Here is an 18,112-nt window from a genome sequence, read left to right on the forward strand (position 1 = left end):
AGGAGATGTCAAGTGGACATGCAGTCACCAAAACCAACCTTGTACAGACAGGTGTATGCCTTTCCAAATCATGTCCAGTGGTAATGGTAAATTCCAGTCAATTGAATTTGCCACAGGTTAACTCTAAACAAGGTGCAGAACTATCTCAAACATGAGCAGTATAAATGGGATGCACCTGAGCTAACTTTCAAGTGTCATAGCAAAGGGTATGAATATTTATGTCAATGTGATATTTCAGTTTTTTTTTATTTTTAATCATTTTGCAAAAATGGGGTACTGAATGTAGACTGATGTGGGGAAAAATGAATTTAAATGATTTTAGCACAAGGCTGCAACATAACACGTGAAAAAAGTGGAAGGGGTCTGAATACACCGTATGCATCACACATAAGAGAGAAGCAGTTTCCACCAGTCAACCACAATCTGATGCAAACAAGAGTCAAGCCTACATACTCGAGGATTTAAAGTATTCGCTGTATGTCTTAAGTAAACCTTGGGATGAATTTGAAATAAATAGGAAGACAGTTTATCTCAAATGTTGCCTTAATTTTATTAAACAATAACATGAACAGAGGATTAAAACTCTAAAGAAATTCAAACCTTTTTACTAATACCGTTATAATCATTTTAAATGCTTTAAGTTACACATTTGTATTTTCTTCCACAATATTACAGACATAATATACAGTTTGTATACACCATATGCATTTTTCAGTATGACAACTTTATTTACCTCTTGTTCATCTCACCTAGAGAGGAAGTAGTCTAAGGCAGGAAGGAGAAGGGACAGGAATGCATTAAGCTTAAGAACTCATCTGCTGTCAGACCCCTAAAAGAGAGCTCCAAAGCAAAAAAAGTTAATTTATTTTACAGGATGAAATGTCTTGGCATCAACCAATACAACTGACATAACTAAAAAACAAAATATGTAAAAACTGTACTTACATTAAAAAAGTTTTCAGTCATCTTCAACACACGAGAACATGAAGACCTATTGCACACAATGGTATGTAACAAAGTGGAAAAACAGCCTATTACATGTTACATAAGAAGTCCCATAAGATGGGGAAAACGCTAAGGAGCTTTTTCAGCAAATGAAATCCAAACAATTTCACAGAATTCAGCACCAAGGTGAGGGTGAAGGCAGTAGGAGCCACCAAGCGTGCAGTACACCCTGCATGTAAAGGTGGTGCTAGGCGGACAACAGAACGGTACAGGGGACCCTACACATAGGAGACTATCGGGATCTGACAGGCGTCTCTCCGATTAAAACACCACAATTAGGAATAGCAGACCACAGAGGATGAGGGGAGACAGAAACAAGTGAAAGCTATGTACAAGAGGCTGTAAATGCAGGTTGTGGGTTACCTTTTTGTTCTGCTCCCCACCCCACATCCTTGTTTCAATTTAAGTAATGAAAGTAGAAGAAAGATAACATACTTAAAGGGATTTAAGGCAGGCAGCATCACAATTTCACTATACTTTGATGTCCATTAAGTCAAATTTTCTACTCGAACAGATGCTGCCATCAACATACGAGGCTGAGGAAAGCCTCAAGAAATCCGTGCCTGCAGAAATGATCTTTTGAGGGGATAAAATTGAATACATCTTCCACTTTGTTTAATAACATGGAAAAACTATTAACTCAAACACTGAAGACACAATAGGTCAAGTAGCTACATTTTACTCCTCACAATATTTTCAAGGGCCTCTTTCCATGTCAATACCTTCAATGAAAACACACTTATGTAAAGTTCAAATCCTTAAACCAAATAGGTCTAGATGTGCCATGCAGTACCATGAAAAATAATTCAAGTAACAACTTAGAACGGCTGAAATCCAACTGCCCATTTGTGAATGGTGTAGAGAGATGGTGAGATGAGGTGAGAGGAAAAAGACAACTGTAGCAACTCCATCCCAGAATCTACATCCAACAGGGAAAAAAAAGTCCCATGTACAGTACAGGATTACATGCTGAAACACCAAAGACTTAACATGTGTCATGATTAGTAAGAATAAAACCATGCTCTTCTTCGGAGGGAGTTCAAGTTTTCAAGAAACTGATCGCAGCTTGTGCTTGTAAGATTGTATTGATGGTTACAGCCTTCCTGCTTAGGGCTAGAATCTCCTTTAGGAAACAAATGTACATTAAATGTGAAATATTTTTTCCATGTTCCTTTTTAAAGAAATGATATGCCAGACTTCCTAAAAAGAAGTAATATAAGGATTTTCAAATTGGAAAAATAAAACTGAGTCAACCTTCAGATGTAACAAAATATTCTGAAATTCCTGTTAATGTTTGTTTCTTCTAGTCTACCTTTATGTCCCTTAAAACATAACAGTACTTGAGACCTTGCCTTACGAATCATCACATAATTCAGCCTTTTCCAAAATTAACACATACTGCACCTTCCTCAACAGAAGATCATCTATGTACACAAGATAGATGTCTGCCAACAACAGGAGGAAAAATATATATCTGTACAATTTGTTCAAAAGCTGAAATCCCATTCACTAACAGTTTCAAACAACTTTCAGGAACCATTTCGTAAGACAGAATTTGTCTCTTTCTGTCCTGCCGTGCAGTTGTGTGGTTCTAAGTTCTCAGTTATGTGCACACATAGCTAGGTTTGTCCAGTCTTAATTCATGAACATAGCCCCAAACAGCCTTCCCTGACTGATCTTTAAGAGCTAATATGAACGGTGAGAGGATCCCTCTTATTCTCCTGGCATTATAACAGCCACTGAGTTCGTGACGCACAGAAAGCCTTTCTCTTTAAATTAAAACATCACTCAGCTACTATAGTACAGTTTATACAAGTGAATATCACATTTTAACAGACCACAGATCACCCCCACCAAACATGAAATAAAATTTAAAAGAGACTGATTGCTGGACCTCCCCATCCCTCCCGAAAAGGGGCAAAGGCTAGAGCTTTCCCCCCCATTTTAAAACATTTCAGCCGCTCCCTCACTTTTTATCGAGTATGTTTATTCTGACAGATGTAGTGCTGTGCGTAGTGCAGGTGGTGGGGTGGCACATGTTCCTCATGCATTGGACATTTCCGCCTTGCTGAGGGCAATGGCAAGCTCCAAGTCTTCTTGTTCCTGTTGACGCAAGCGCTTTAGCCGGTCCCGCTCTGCCCGCTCGCTCTCGCGCTTTGCCCACTCCAGCTGCTGTGCTTCATTGCCAAACTGTGGGAGAAAAATAGAGGGCTGCTTTACACAGGCTGCCGTGTAGACAGGATTAAGCAGATCGCCCCTACGCACTGCCTAATGCATGCACACAAAGACACAGTCCATCCACAGGCACATACTAAAGGATCAACAAGGCCACCATTCTAACTCATTTCAGCAACAAAAAAAGTTAAATTAAAAAAAAATTACATATGCAGCTGGCATATATATATATATATATATATATATATATATATATATAAAACCGGCATGAAGAAAGAAAAAAATTACGTCCAAGATGAACACATTATTAGTTTGAGGAATTGATCGTTAAAAATAGGTAGTTATCTGACATTTATTTACATTTATTCATTTAGCTGAAGTTTTTCTCGAAAGCGACTTACAGTATTAAGCGACTTACAATTACCTACCCATTTATACAGCTGGGTAATTTTACTGGCCTTAATTCCTACACAAAAAAACTGTGTCAGTAATATTTGTTTACTTTTTAAATGTACAATTTAAGAAAACATTAGCACATGTTTAAATATTATGCAAAATACATTTAGGATACTAAATGGTCAAGTACTTTACCATCAAGAACAACAGATCAGGAAAATAAGTGTAGAAAATATAAAGTGAGTAGTGTGAAACTTGGACTTTTACAGTTTGTACACAAGTATTGCTAATGCAAATGCTCCATTTTTGCCATTTAAATGTAACATTTTACACCACAAAATTACCAAACAGAACAAGGTCTCTAGGAAAGTACATCTGTCAGTGAATGCAGATGAAAACCATACTAAAGGAGCTGCTATTAACATGGAATTCAACAAAATGCCAATTTATTTCCGTTATTAAACTGTTATTAAAGACTGTGCCACTGATCTGAACCAGAAAAAAAAAAAAATACTCATCACATCAACTGTCTTGTTTTATGTATGTGCATGTATTTGCAATTTCTCAGTGTATGGTTTCTGTATAGATGTTAGGGGCGGCACAGTGGCACAGCAAGTAGTGCTGCTGTCTCACAGTGCCTGGTTGGTGCAAGAGGACGTGGGTTCGATCACCGCTCAGTCTGTGTAGAGTTTACATGTTCGCCCCGTGTCTGTGTGTGGGTGCTCCGGTTTCCTCCCACAGTCCAGAGACATGCTGTTCAGGGTCCTCATAGTGCATGAGTGAGAGATAGAGAGAGAAAGAGTGTGTTCCACTGATGTATGAATGAGTGACCCACTGTAAGTAGTTTATCTAGCAGTGTAAGTCACCTTGGTGAGTAAGGTGTGTGGGCTGATAACACTACATAGAGTTCATTGGAAGTCGCTTTGGAGAAAAAGCGTCTGCTAAATGAACTAATGTAATGTATGTAAGTGACCCAGTGCTGTTCTGTTAATCAATACAAAAAGTCTATAGTCCCCATAATAAATTTTACAAACCGCCATTTCACTTCAGGGGGGTGCGGTGGCACAGCGGGTTTGACCGGGTCCTGTTCTCTGGTGGGTCTGGGGTTCGAGTCCCGCTTGGGGTGCCTTGCCACGGACTGGCGTCCCATCCTGGGTGTGTCCCCTCCCCCTCCAACCTTGCGCCCTGTGCTGCCAGGCTAGGCTCTGGTTTGCCGCGACCCCACTCAGGACAAGCGGCTTCAGACTGCGAATGTGTGTGTTTCACTTCAGCCTACATTGAAAGCAACTGGCAAACTCCCACTAACTTAACTTTTAAAAATAAGTGGTGATCATTTTTCCAATCAAAAACTGACCAACTGAATGACTTCATAATACAGAGTGTAACTGACTGGGATGTACAAGTGGAACTTACTGTACATTTAGTGGTTTTGCCAACACTGGGACTTTTGTAATGGCATAGAACAAACATATATTCATTAGGACAAACCTACCATTCTTACCTTTTTCAGATCTTGTGAGTAAATCATTAAAGACTGTACAAAAAAACATACATATACCACAAATACAGTACAATGCATTCACTGAACACTAATAAGAAAGCACACAGCCAGCACAAACAAAACAGGACTGTTTTGGTTGTTGTGAGAAAGAATATGATGGCACTACATGCAAAAAGGCATGCAGTAGAATAAATGAAAATGAAAGATGCTTTTCACAGACAGGAGACTGAAAAAGCACACATAAAATACATAAGTACTCTGCATGCCAACCACACTGACAATGACCACGAGAGATTTGCTTAACCATTGTATTTCAATTGCTGGATACCGTCTAGCAGAGCTATAACTGATCTCACCAATTTTGTAAATGGAACAACTACTGTATACAGCTTTACAACTACAAAACTGAAAAAACTAAAATGCCCAATTTTATAAAGCCGCCATAACCTGATGAATCAAAAAAGAAGCAATGTTGATTAAGACTTTCCCCATAAGATACAAAACACTTTCTATTAAAAAAGAAAAAAAAATGCTTTTGCCAGATTATCAGAAAATGGGGCGGACCTTCTCTCCTTCCTTTCCTGCACTAAAGCCAGTCAGAAATGTTAAGAAATGGTAAAGCAAGCAACGAGCCCTTAACATAGAGCCAACAGGAAGCACAGGGCACAGACAGAGTAGAAACACGAGGGGTGAGGAGTGAGGAGCTGGGGGGTGGGTGGAAGTGAAATGAACAGGTCTGCTTTTCAATGATGCTGGAATGCACACCAATGACATGCTCTGTAAACTCAGGACTGAGAGCTGAGTAGTGATACTGCTGCAACCGATGTTAACAAATCACGAGGCTGGCAGCTATGAACTGTTCCCCAGAACCAAAAACGAAGGGCCACCCTACATTTCTGCTGTTTTATCAGAACTCCAGTGCACTTGCACCCATTTGAGACTTTACACGCTCTACAATGAACAAGTCATAATGACTGTTTTGAGAGGTGGACCACCAGAATCTTAGGCCTCATACTACAAAAAGATAAACAAAAACACAATATTTTAAATATGGTTCTCCTCTGCAGATAAAATGGGCTCTCAGAATTGTCTGTTGACTTTATCAGAAAAGCTGATTGCTGCACTGTCGATAAAACGTTCAACAGAATTTGACAAACGCTAAACGTGTAAATGACCAATTCCATCCCTCTTCAATTTGCTTACGGGTTCAGTGGAAAAAAAACTATACATATATATATACACTTCAGAAATTTACACCTAATGCTCTTTGCTGTCTTAACAGGAACAAAATATGCATCTATAAATGAACAGTCCATTCAGTACTGACAGCAAGATGCCCACTTACTAGTTTGGGGGACAGTCCACAGGAACAGCCAAAGTGTTTAACACTGTCCTTTAAGCACCCAAAAAAGGTTTCAAAGACTTTATTTTGTACTCTCAATGAAACGGAATCTGCTGCTTTTTCAGTGTTACAACAAAAAAAGTGAAGAACTGTCTCAATCCTTTGTACTAACTGGATATGTAACCATGAAGTCAACAGTCTGGCCAGATCCAGCTCTTTCAAGCATGGTGCTCTGTCCTGGTGTGAAGCTGGGAGCAGTGCCATTGTGTTCTACCCTCACTGAAAGCCTCCCTCTTTCTTACAGTACTACAGGGTGAGCTACACAAGGGCATCTACTGCCACTGCTGCAACAGTACCATGAGGAAGGCAAAGTAAGTACTGCTTCTCCTAAAGCCATTGTGTTTTTCCTGGCAAGAGTGAAATATATTAGAATAAATTTGCCATAAAATGTGTGCTTCAGATTGATGAGAATTTTTTTTTAAAAATAACAAATGTCTGTGGCATGAAGGTGACTAGAGTGAGGTGCAGCAAAGAGATACAGAAGCTGGTGGTGCATTCTGCTGCAGATTTCTCAGTAAAAAAGTCATGATCACTATAAGCAGAAAAGCAAAAAAGGGTGGACTGGACAGAGAGAGTATCACTGAACTCAACTTACAGAGCTGAAGTCTGCAAAACCCAAGGAAGAGTCTTTAGAAGCTTTACTTGAGGAGGAAGGAGCAAAAGGATCTTTGCCGCTAAACGGGTCTCCAAACCCCTTTTTACTTTGAAATGGGTCGCTGCCATCAGCACCAAAAGGCTGGAAAGGATCGCTCGGCTTGGACATATCCGCCGATCCAGGCAGGTTTACTGGAGTACTTTTACCTACAAAGTTCAGAAAAAAGAAAGATTACTTCCAACTAAATAAATAATAAATAAATAAAAACGGTGGTGGAAAAAAGCTGCGGCATCTACCAAAACGCTCATCATTGCTCACACCCTTAGTCACAGAGCAACACAACCATTAAGGTCAATACTTGTTTATTTTATTTTCACATACTAATTCTGAGAACGTATTCCCACACTCTCCTCCCAAGCACACAAATATTTAATCTGCATGTTTTCATTTCATATGAGCCATAATACACTTTTAGGTGAGCTTATTTCCCCCCTTCAAGCTCATGCCTCATGAGAGTCTGAACAGGGTCACAAAGGACTTGTTCTTCTTTTTGAAAACCACAGTAGTTTCAGCTCTACTCGTGGTGCACCAAAACCACATGGAGCACTTCAATTTGAACAATATTTACAAAAAAAAAAAAGTCTGACCTTTGATCTATCTCAATAATAAATCAGACTGGTTCACATTAGCAAATAATAAATGGAGAGCTTTCCAGTAACTAATTATTGATTTAAGCAGCTTATCTACAAAAGCAGCTGCAGGTACTAAATGTGAATACCACCTAATAAACCTTTCATACTAGGTAGATGTTGGACTGTGCTAATCTGAAGCCATTTAGGTTAACACTAAGCGAGACTTGCTTCAATGCACTTGTCAGGGGAAAAATTACTGTATTTCTTTCCACAAGTAGTGAAGATCTCAACCTGCAAGTTTTTCTAAGATCTTTTCCACACACTTCTGCCATCTACATATCCAGACAGAGCAAGACTGTAAATTCATAGTACCCTTCACAACAGCACCAATATTGTAATTAAGAGAAGACAAACAGAAGCACCAGAAAGAGTACTAAAATATCTTTTAAAAATGTAAGACTGATAGCTAATATGCAAAGAGTGCGGGTAAAAAAAAAAAAATGCATGCCATCGTGAGAACATCACACTGGTCGCTCTTCTTTATGAAGGTGTTAACCACATTCTTTATACAGCTGGTAGTTATACACTTACAGGGCAGCATTTACAGCAGAACAAAGCAGCCAAGCAATCAGTTTCTCCCTGTCACATAAAGGCAAAAAAACTTTACCACAATGAGCTCCACCCTGGCTTAAAATATCGCAAAACATCCTCTAACAAGCATGCACAAAGACCAGGAACTGATGAGAACCGATAATCGAAGTGAACCTCTAACTTCTAAGCCAATCACACACGCACACAAAGTCCTACAGTGGTAAAACAAAAGTTACTGTAAAACTAATTTTCATTTTATAATTAAAGGATATTTAACAGTGCAGCATCATTCGGTGTTCTAACAAGAGCACAGAGGGTTCTGCGTAAGGGGGGTGAATAAGCTACTGAAAAATATCTTCAGTCTTCATGCAGCTTATGTTTCAATTACAAAACTGACAAGCAAGATATTATTCTGTCTGTCCTGTGCAACCCCTACACTGAAGACTATTTGTGCCATCAAAAATCAGTAATTAAGAGTGCACGTTGGCTAAAAAGAAAAAAAAAGTGTCCTTTTTATTGTCATTTGTGAAAAAGGACTCAAAGTCAAACACTAACTGCCTCGAGTCTTCTTTTAACATTTAGCACACAGCTGTCATTGTATGCACGTAAACATCCATGCCACTTTTCTGCTTGACTAGGCTTGCACTTTTGCTCCGGAGTGCTTGTTTTTAAAAGAACGCCTCATGGCAGCAGGGTTGAAAGGTGACGTGTGGCATCTCGGTACCCTGAGGTGTTGCGGGGTGGCCAGGCCGCGTGGCAGGATGGTGCCACACTGCATGTGGAGGAAGTGGGGAAGGGTGGAGAATCGCGCATCCCAGGGCTGGTGGACCGCAGATCATTGCTCGACAGTTCACGTAGCCCCAAATCAACACCCACGCTGCTTCCTGCCTGTAGTCCTTCATGCTGCCCTGTCTTCGGTAAAGTGTGACCTCTCTTTGCTCCCACAATGGGCACATGGGAAAGTGCACATCTAATCAAGAACTATGCTTGCTTGCCTGTTACAGCAAAGGGTTTTCATGCTGTTTCAGCTGTAGCTCTGACATCTATTCAACTTTTCCACCATGCTAAAAAGCTGCAGAAAGAGCTACTCTTCCTATTATACATTGAAAACATTTTTTAAATAACACCATATACACCACACATGTTAACCACCAGAAAGAATCATAGAAGTACACTTCAGTATTAAAAAACATGAATAAAAGAAATATTTCATACATGATAATGATGCATATTTGATAAATGTATCTCACACTATTACAACTAAATGCACTACATATACATTTAACTTAATAGCACCCTAGTATCTTCAGAGAGAGTCAATATTAGTTATATCCTCAGATGTCAACATAATTTAGTCTCCCTTATAACAGAAGTTGATCTACTTGAAAAAGCATCTTAAGCCCATATGCTTAACCTTAAACACTTAGAAGTAAAAATTGCACTATTCTCTGACAAAGATGCTGCCTTATCTATATACCCTTTCCTGTTTACAACTTGATGAAAACCCTAGAATACAAGGCAGCAGAAGAAAAAAGGTGCTTTCAAACCAGTTCCTTCTTTAACCGTCAGGCAAACACGACTCTATTCTATTATGACAATTACACTCTGTGCTACTCGTTACCGTTTGAGTTCTCAGCTATAGAGATAGGCAAATATCCACATCCAGACATTACCAGTATTACTTTGGTACATGAAAAACCAAACTGCTTCAGCACTGGTGTGAGACACTACATCAGACCAAGTCAGTCTGATGTTTGAAAATTCAGGAAATGAAGATTCCCTTAAATTCACCAGCATTTGAAAATGGTATTTTTGAAAAACTGAAATATTTACAATAACTAAGTTTTAAGTTAGCATCAATAAAAAATAATTTCATTCATTAAAAATGAAGTATGTTATCAGACAAGGAAGCATTCAATGGTTTTTTTTTTTTTTTTTTTTTATACACACCAGCGATACTCAATTGGCTTCTAAACCTAGTAAGCGTTAGAGGACTAACCATTCACTAAAACTACACTACATACAATCCATATTGTTCTGTACAGTTCTTAAAACATTCCTACTTTTGTAGCTACACCAAAACAAAACCAAATAAAAAGTCTCATCAGCAATATTTCTTTGGAGATTGTGCTCTACTTAGGTTGTTACACACTTGTACCTCTTCCAACACAACTGGGACCAGAAGTCAGTTTGTGACTCAGAATTGTTCATTTGCATCCAATATGACAATCAAATCAATAGTTTAATAATACAGCTTACAATTTATTCACAGGTTAGGTTCTGGCAAAATCAGATAAGGCTATAATGAAATAATCTGCTCTTTTAATAAACAGCTCATACAATGCAGGGTCTCTGTTCTCTACTGCAAACATCGGACCCGAGACAGAAAACATCATGAATGGGACGCCAGATCACTTTATCATCTTTTATTAACATGAAGTAACAGTGAGTCTACTTTAAAATAAAAATATAATGTCCACAACCTCCTATTCAGTGTGCTGCTCCACTTTGTACATGTAAGACAGATACGTGTTGCATGGGTAATGTAGGATCTTGTGGGGAGAAAAATGTCACCTAAAGCACAGCAATAGATACCTGTCTCCATCCATTCACTGGGAAGTTTCTGTAAAAGTCTAAGACATAACTACAATGAATAAAATACTCTGGTTGAAATGACTCCTGTACGGCTCGACATTGTGCTCCCCTTCCCTCACAGCACCATATGAGTTTCTATTCTGAGTGCATTTTTCTGTCTTCCAATGAGAGAAGCATAAATACAGGTCATTTACAATTCACAACACAGAAATCTCGATAAACTCAGTCACCTTTATACACCCACAGCATTTGGCTTAACATCAAGTTGCAGTGGATGATGTTTTGGTGCCGTTATTGCCTTGAGGATGGATTTCAGCCATTTTCCTCCACTGTTTTTGTGACTGCTTACCACTGGGAGGTTTGGGTCTGGGTGGGACAGTTTTCTTGGGTGGCAATGCTGGGGTGTCTTGGTTTCTGCTGAAGGGGTCCTCTGAAAATCCCTGTTTGGCAAAAGCAGCAGAAATAGTGCATGAGATGCACACAAGTACATTATAACTGGTTTTGTGACAACACCCGTGACACCGCTAAAAAAGCGTGTTTAATGAGATCGCAGCAAATGATGAGCAATTTAAATAGGATGACAAAAACACAGAAACTCACACCTAAGAAGAAACAACAGGTTTTTATAGAAAATGTTCAAAGTATAATTTCCCCACTGTTCAAGTGTGACTGTAAATATGGTTAAAGGGAAAGGCCGCCAAAGGGCACACCATATCACATTCCATGTGTCGGACAGAAGGGTCTGATAAAAACCTGAGGGCTGATGGGGGTTTCCGAGTCCTTCATTTCACTAGTGATGTCTGTGACTTTCATACACAAAAACTTAAAGATGCTTTGCTCGAAAGCAAAACCTCCTATGCATCCACTTTTTCAGCAGATGCATACTATGAGACTGCACTGCTATAAAACACCCATCTTTTTTTGTATGATGTGCAACTCTCACCTTGGACATCTGGCTGAAGTCTGCAAAACCACTGTTGCTGCCAAAGGAGCTACCTCCAAAAGGGTCAAGTGTTCCAAAGGGATCTGCAAGCCCACACAATAAACATAACCAATTAAAAAAACTAACCTTCTCACACCCATGTTTCTCTAATTTTATATTTGTGAAATGAACTTTACATCTGTGTTACCCATGAGTGACTTTTCAAGTTCTGGCTATTTTAACCAGATACTTGCACAAGTGCGAAGAACATCCATATTAAGTGATGCATTGAAAAATCCTTGCACACACAGCTTTCTGATCTTTCAAAATAAATCAGCTTGAGAAAAATGGTGCCAGAATAAGACTAGAGCAGCCAGTAGTCACAGCCAAACTAGTGTTCCCATCAGACCACGAGCTATGAGTGCTGGATGGAGCCTTCACTTTGAGACCTTCCTTACAAACCACAGCAATTTCCTGTTAAAAAGGTAAATGCATCTCAGCTAAAATCCCAAAGACAAACACCTGGCTCATAACTCCACACAGTGATGGAATCTACAGGTCATGGCATATTTCAGGTGGCACCATCACTGGTCAATCGCCTACTTGGAGAGAACAAAGAACCTTTTCTTTTCACCATGACAAATTTTAGATGGCCTGAAACAACATACAAAAAGCCTTAACTACATACCGAAATGAAAGAAAAATATGCAGTCACACACAAAAAAAGTGATGAATTGTTTTTATGTATAATTATTATTGCCCAAATGGGAAAAAAGTGAAATGTGTACTGGTAACATGACAATGTAAAGATACACTGAAAAATAATCAAGAAGAATATGAGCTTCATCTGTAGAGTCCACCTCACAGCTTACACTAGAACAATGCTACAGTGTTAATTTTTCTAGTAAATTTATATCAACACCAAATTAATTATACTGCGTAATGTGGACTAACATATGACACAATCCAAGCCTTCAAAAAATATTTTCTGAAGAATTTTTACATTAATATCCTTACTTTGTTATATAAATACTTCCATAAAAATCCTAAAATTAATAAGAGCAGTAGTGAAATCACCTCAAATTGTGACAGAAGCAAAAACCCAAATGTATTCTATATGGATGGATGATCTGTATGATTTTCATAACATGTACCTGAGCCTTTTGGTTTTGGGCTAGTAGAGGTGAAGGGGTCACTGCTGGTAAAGTGGCTTGTCTGAAATAAAGAAATAAAAAAGGGGAAAATTCTTCTTGGTAGAAGCAACAAATAGAGGAATGCATGCTTCTATAAGAAGGATAACCTTCCGATGGTGCACCAGCCATTACCTTGGATGGGAGTGTAGCACTTTTACTGAAGGGGTCAGATGATGTAAAGGGGTCCATCTTGACTGTCTTTTTGAAAAAGTCTTCAGACGACGTCTTGAAAGGGTCACTTTCTTTGAATGGGTCTCCCCCAAATGGATCTGAGTGCAAAGTAAAATCTGCTGTCATGGTAGTGGCATGACTTCATCATAGTTTCGCTCGCTGTGTTTCCCACATAGTTGATGGAAGTGTGTGTGTCTATCAATCAAAGCTTGGTAGTCACTGATAATTTGAAACCCTGTCATTATGCTTACAGGTGATATACATTCAAACAAAGGCATATGCTTGCACACACAATTCTGATAAACTGAGAAGTCATCAATATAGACAAAAAGACAACAAAACTAGCCAGAAACATTTTAAAAACAAATTCTTAAACAAGGTATTTAAAAGGATGTAATTAACACTACTGGACATGGCTTCAGAAGACAATGTCACAATGTAAACAACTGGCTCCGATTCAAAAAAAATTTACTCTGACACAGAATATATTAACTGCACAAGTCATATATAGACAAATAAACAATACAAACACACCTGAACAATCAATGTGCGCATCCTGCCAATGTGGTATTTTATAACTTTATTTTGAACATAAATAAGAGCAAATACCTGCATTGGTTGGTGCCTGCTTTGCAAATGGATCAGTTTGGAAAGGGTCCCCTAATGGACAGCAGGCCAGTTGAAGGAAAGGAACAGATGTCAGAGGCCATAGGAAAAACCAGAGCAGAAGAGACCAGAGCAGAGGTACTAAGGCAGGGAATGAGAAAGAGAAACTTCCACAAGTGCATCACAAACCACACACACACACACACACACACACACACACACACACACACACACACACACACACACACTCTCAAACCAGTAAAATCTCAAATGCTATGGAAGAAATAAAAGTTGTTAGCACCATTAGTAAATACCCTATAGAGTATGTGGTTTCATAGAACAACTTATAAAACACAGGGGAGGGCAAGCAAAGCTGTTTATGACTGTGACCAGATTGCAAACATCACTAAAGAGCATGGATGAAGCACAGGGAGGAGGGGTGAGCGGTATTCAGGGCATTGCTCCTAACATTAAGGGACAGATAAGATTTAAAATACTATAAATGCACTACTTGCTACAGTGAAGTACATTAACCGTTTTTTCATTACAGTGGTATTGCCAGTTCAAAAATACTCTGTCAGTACTTCACCTTTGAAAGGGTCTGACTTGAAGGGGTCCTCAGAGTGAAAGGGGTCTGTGTGCAGCTCCTGAGCATTGCTGTTAAACATTGATGTCTTGGCCTTGAATGGGTCATCCTATAAAGAAATTTAACGCAGAGATTTAGCATCACTGTCATCAAGTCCTCATATGAAAAAGATGAGCACACCATGTCCGTAAATCTTAATTTATTTAAATTTGGGTCAAGGGGTCCCAACCTGCCAAAAACAGCAATTCCAAAAACACTTCCAATGTTGTTTGTGTCCACAGCAGTCAGGCTCAGAGCATGATCAGGCAAGGCAAGAACTTTTTAAAGGAGGAATGTCTGGGAAAGGACAAGACCCTGGTACAGCGGACCAAGTCAAGCACACCCATAGGCTTGAATTACACTGAAAATGATGCCCTTGAAATTTTCATTTTCCGGCGATTTGCATTTCTTGTGCTGCGAGCCCCACAGTGCTCAGCTGTTCCGAATGAAAAACAGCTCAATAGGAAACACCGTCTCGCACTCTCAGAAGTGTCGCATTTCCCAAACTCCTGCTCGCACACCAAGAGCCCAGAGCCGCTCATACTAAGTAAACTCAACCTTGTTATGTTTCATTAACAAGCTCCACAGTTTGGGTTGGCCCCTGTGGTTAAAGCCCCACCTTTCATCATTACAAGCCTGCAAAGAATTAACAGCACAAGCACCAAGTGTTCAGACATTAGTCTCTCAAAGCAGTCCAGCTTAAGGTGGGGAAAAATAAAAAATGTGTCTTTAAACCCTGACAACGGTGATCAGGTCCACCAAAAAAAAAAAAAAAAAAAAAAAGGATGTACAAAATGCAGTGGTTATGGACAGGGATCTTGCTAACCAGAAGGTTGCTTACCGAACGATATTTAAATCTTAACTGCTTCAGTAAAATACCAAGTGTATGAATTGGTGAAAACAGGAAGCTGCTTTGGATAAAAAGCATTTACTAAGCAGAAAACTTCATATTAGTGCACATTATTTAGAGTCTGTGTATAAGACAAGTCCCTACTTCAATGTGACACTTTACTATTAGAAGCAGAAAACAGGAAATAATGCTTCCAACTGACTTCGCAGGAAAGGTATTGCATGTGGTTACAACCTCCTTTCTTCAAGTGATCAGTAATGGTGAAATTAGCATGGTCAGAGTCAGCCAATGTGTGATACACTAATTCTGTTGCATTTCTCACAGGATCAATGCCAGTTTTCATTACAGATCAGTGGATTTCAGATATCCAGGTCTGGCTTTCATACCAACAGGCTCTCCTTTTTTTCCCTTTTTTTTTTTTTTATTTAAAAACCTACAATGTATCTAGAAGTGACCACTAATTCGTATTTAATTAGATTCATGTAATCTTTGCTTTCTTGTTCAGAAAACTGCATATTCACAATTATTTTAGTAGTCATTCACAGCAGACCAAATATTACAGGGTGAACTATGTTATATGAACCTGGTCAAAATTTAAACATTTAATATCTTATATGAAACAAGTCCTGCATTTTTCCTAATCATTTCACATTTGCATTCCAATTAAGGTTCCGAAAATGCATGGATGTATGTAGTTAGCACACATGAGATGACGAAATCCATTTTCTTCAAATTTTGGGAAAAGAGGTCAGTAAATTTGAAGTCTGTTTTGAATGTATGTCTGTATCATTAAATATCCACAGTAAATTTCACACGAAGACATGCTTGGCAATATGCGTGATACGCACAGTTTGTTCTTAATGGTCACCCCACTGTTCAGGACAGGTCATTTGCTTAAATTTTCATTGTCAAACAAGAAGAACTGTTCTGATACCAGTAGGACAGAAAGGTGCACAACAAATTAAGAGTAAATCAGAAAGCACCCAAAATTGTGCAAAATGGCAAGAAACAGCAGAAATGTCTAGCTATTTTTGATGATTTCTTAATTTGAGCCTTTTTGTATGTATGCATCTTTTCACGTGATACCAATTGCCTCACTTTGATTACAATTTGTTTCAAAACAGTTTTTCTTGCTAAAAACCCACCCAAATGTCTCAAAAGTGAAGTAAAACAGCCCCTGTACCTTACTACTAAAGATGATTTATTTTTAGAAAATGTTTGTAGTACTAGCTGAGTCCATTTGAGTGATTAACTGCATTTTATATTCAGTCATTCAAATTAGTTCCTACACATTTATTTGTGGATTACAACTGTATTGCAAACAAAAATGTAACAGGTAAATTGGCAAATAACATGTGTTTGCTTTGGGTTCCAGTCAATTAAAGGACATTTTATACCTAGAGAAACTTATTTTGTGTTTGACTATATTGCAAAACTGGACAGATAGAAATCTTGATGGGATAGTTACAATACATTTCAAAAAAGAACTTGTTTTGTGGACAAGCAAACAAAAAAAATAATGTAAATTCCTGATATGTGATCGTGCATAATCAAAACAACCTAACTAAAGGTAATAAATGTTATCTGACCACACTTAACTAAAATGGGAAGAGGCCACAGGCCTAGAGATGCAAGCTAACTGGGAGTGTAGGTCAATCCAAGGCCCAGTTCCTCACCATGGTGCCCAGGGCTCCGTTCTCCTTCTCTGGGAAGCCCTCACTCATGTCAGCCAGGTTGGTCATGCTGCCACCGTGGGTGCCATTCAATGTGCTGTTGTACTGCTCGATGCTCTTGGTCACTTCCTGTTGGCTGTCCTGGATCTGAGAGAGCTTGTTGCGGGCCTACAATGCCACAACAGAACACAACAGCAAAGTCACTCTAGACAGTCATAAGAAGCTTCTGTTGTTATGAATGCAATACATTAGAACAAGGAAAAACCACTCCTTTTTTTTTTCCTTTTTTACTTAATGCTTCTTATTACTCACTTTTGCAAAACCAACTGCAGTTTCAACAAATGAGAATATAACAATTTCAAAGTACAAGTACAGAAACCCGTTTCACGTTCACATGTCACTGGACACCTCTCCTTCGGAATGAAAGAATTTCAGTCCTATTTGTGGTATTCTGATTTCAAACAAAAGAAAGGTAAACCATTTTCTATTGCAACAGAGAAAGTGAAATGAACTGCAAGCATTCCTAAATTATGGGCAAGGCCCATACTCAACATAAAAGTCACAACCATTACTATTACAATGTCTTCATGACAACACCTTTTCCATAGCATGCACAACTGCCACAGCAAGCAACAAATTAATAAAGACCCCTGTGCATTAATCGTGAGCACAGGGTTCCAATATAACGAGGAAAGGGTCACTTGAACCTTTTGATTGTGGACACCAGTTTCCCAAAAGCCCCAAAGATTTACTGTCACTGATCACTGTTCAGCTCAGAATCTACAAATCATGAAGCCACTCTGACAAAACCACACTGCACTGGGGCCAGGGCACACGATAAGAGCACAAGAGGCCCACAATTATTCAAGCGGTGAGAAAAGCGGAGGCAGCAAGTCAAGTTCTCATAGAGAAACTGACACACCCTGCCTAGTGGGAAAGCGGGTAAAGGGTGTGTACACTTACAGACACACAAACACCACACACACACACACACACAAACTGCAGCACAGCATGCTGCAAGAGAGTATTTCACAGTATTTAAATAGGATGACGGTGCAAAACACTTATGCGTAAGCGAAACTCAAAATTGCCATCACGTCTCTCGAGAAAAAAAGAGCAGATCACGAAGACGCTGCATTTCAGCAGACCCATCACTACATGACTTTTGTTAACTTTGTTG

The 18,112-nt window shown here is 39.0% G+C and overlaps 1 protein-coding gene across 5 annotated transcripts in view; it reads right to left on the reverse strand.

Annotated features, from left to right (window-relative positions):
• Positions 1–531: 531 nt before the first annotated feature.
• The window catches only part of eps15l1a (epidermal growth factor receptor pathway substrate 15-like 1a), a 41,626-nt gene continuing 24,045 nt past the window's right edge, over positions 532–18,112 (reverse strand). For 2 of the 5 annotated variants that reach the window (XM_018728205.2, XM_018728202.2), the window contains 9 exons: positions 16,936–17,100; positions 14,374–14,479; positions 13,788–13,838; positions 13,140–13,276; positions 12,969–13,029; positions 11,836–11,918; positions 11,242–11,332; positions 7,075–7,280; positions 532–3,195 (listed from right to left, as the gene is read on the reverse strand). In XM_018728205.2, the coding sequence (XP_018583721.1) occupies positions 3,049–3,195; positions 7,075–7,280; positions 11,242–11,332; positions 11,836–11,918; positions 12,969–13,029; positions 13,140–13,276; positions 13,788–13,838; positions 14,374–14,479; positions 16,936–17,100 (1,047 nt within the window). In that variant the 3' untranslated portion in view covers positions 532–3,048. The remainder of the gene's footprint in view (positions 3,196–7,074; positions 7,281–11,241; positions 11,333–11,835; positions 11,919–12,968; positions 13,030–13,139; positions 13,277–13,787; positions 13,839–14,373; positions 14,480–16,935; positions 17,101–18,112) is intronic. The other 3 variants (XM_018728206.2, XM_018728204.2, XM_018728207.2) reach the window with 3 other exon arrangements.

The sequence above is a fragment of the Scleropages formosus genome, chromosome 9 (assembly GCF_900964775.1).
Source record: "Scleropages formosus chromosome 9, fSclFor1.1, whole genome shotgun sequence".
NCBI classification, from domain to species: domain Eukaryota; kingdom Metazoa; phylum Chordata; class Actinopteri; order Osteoglossiformes; family Osteoglossidae; genus Scleropages; species Scleropages formosus.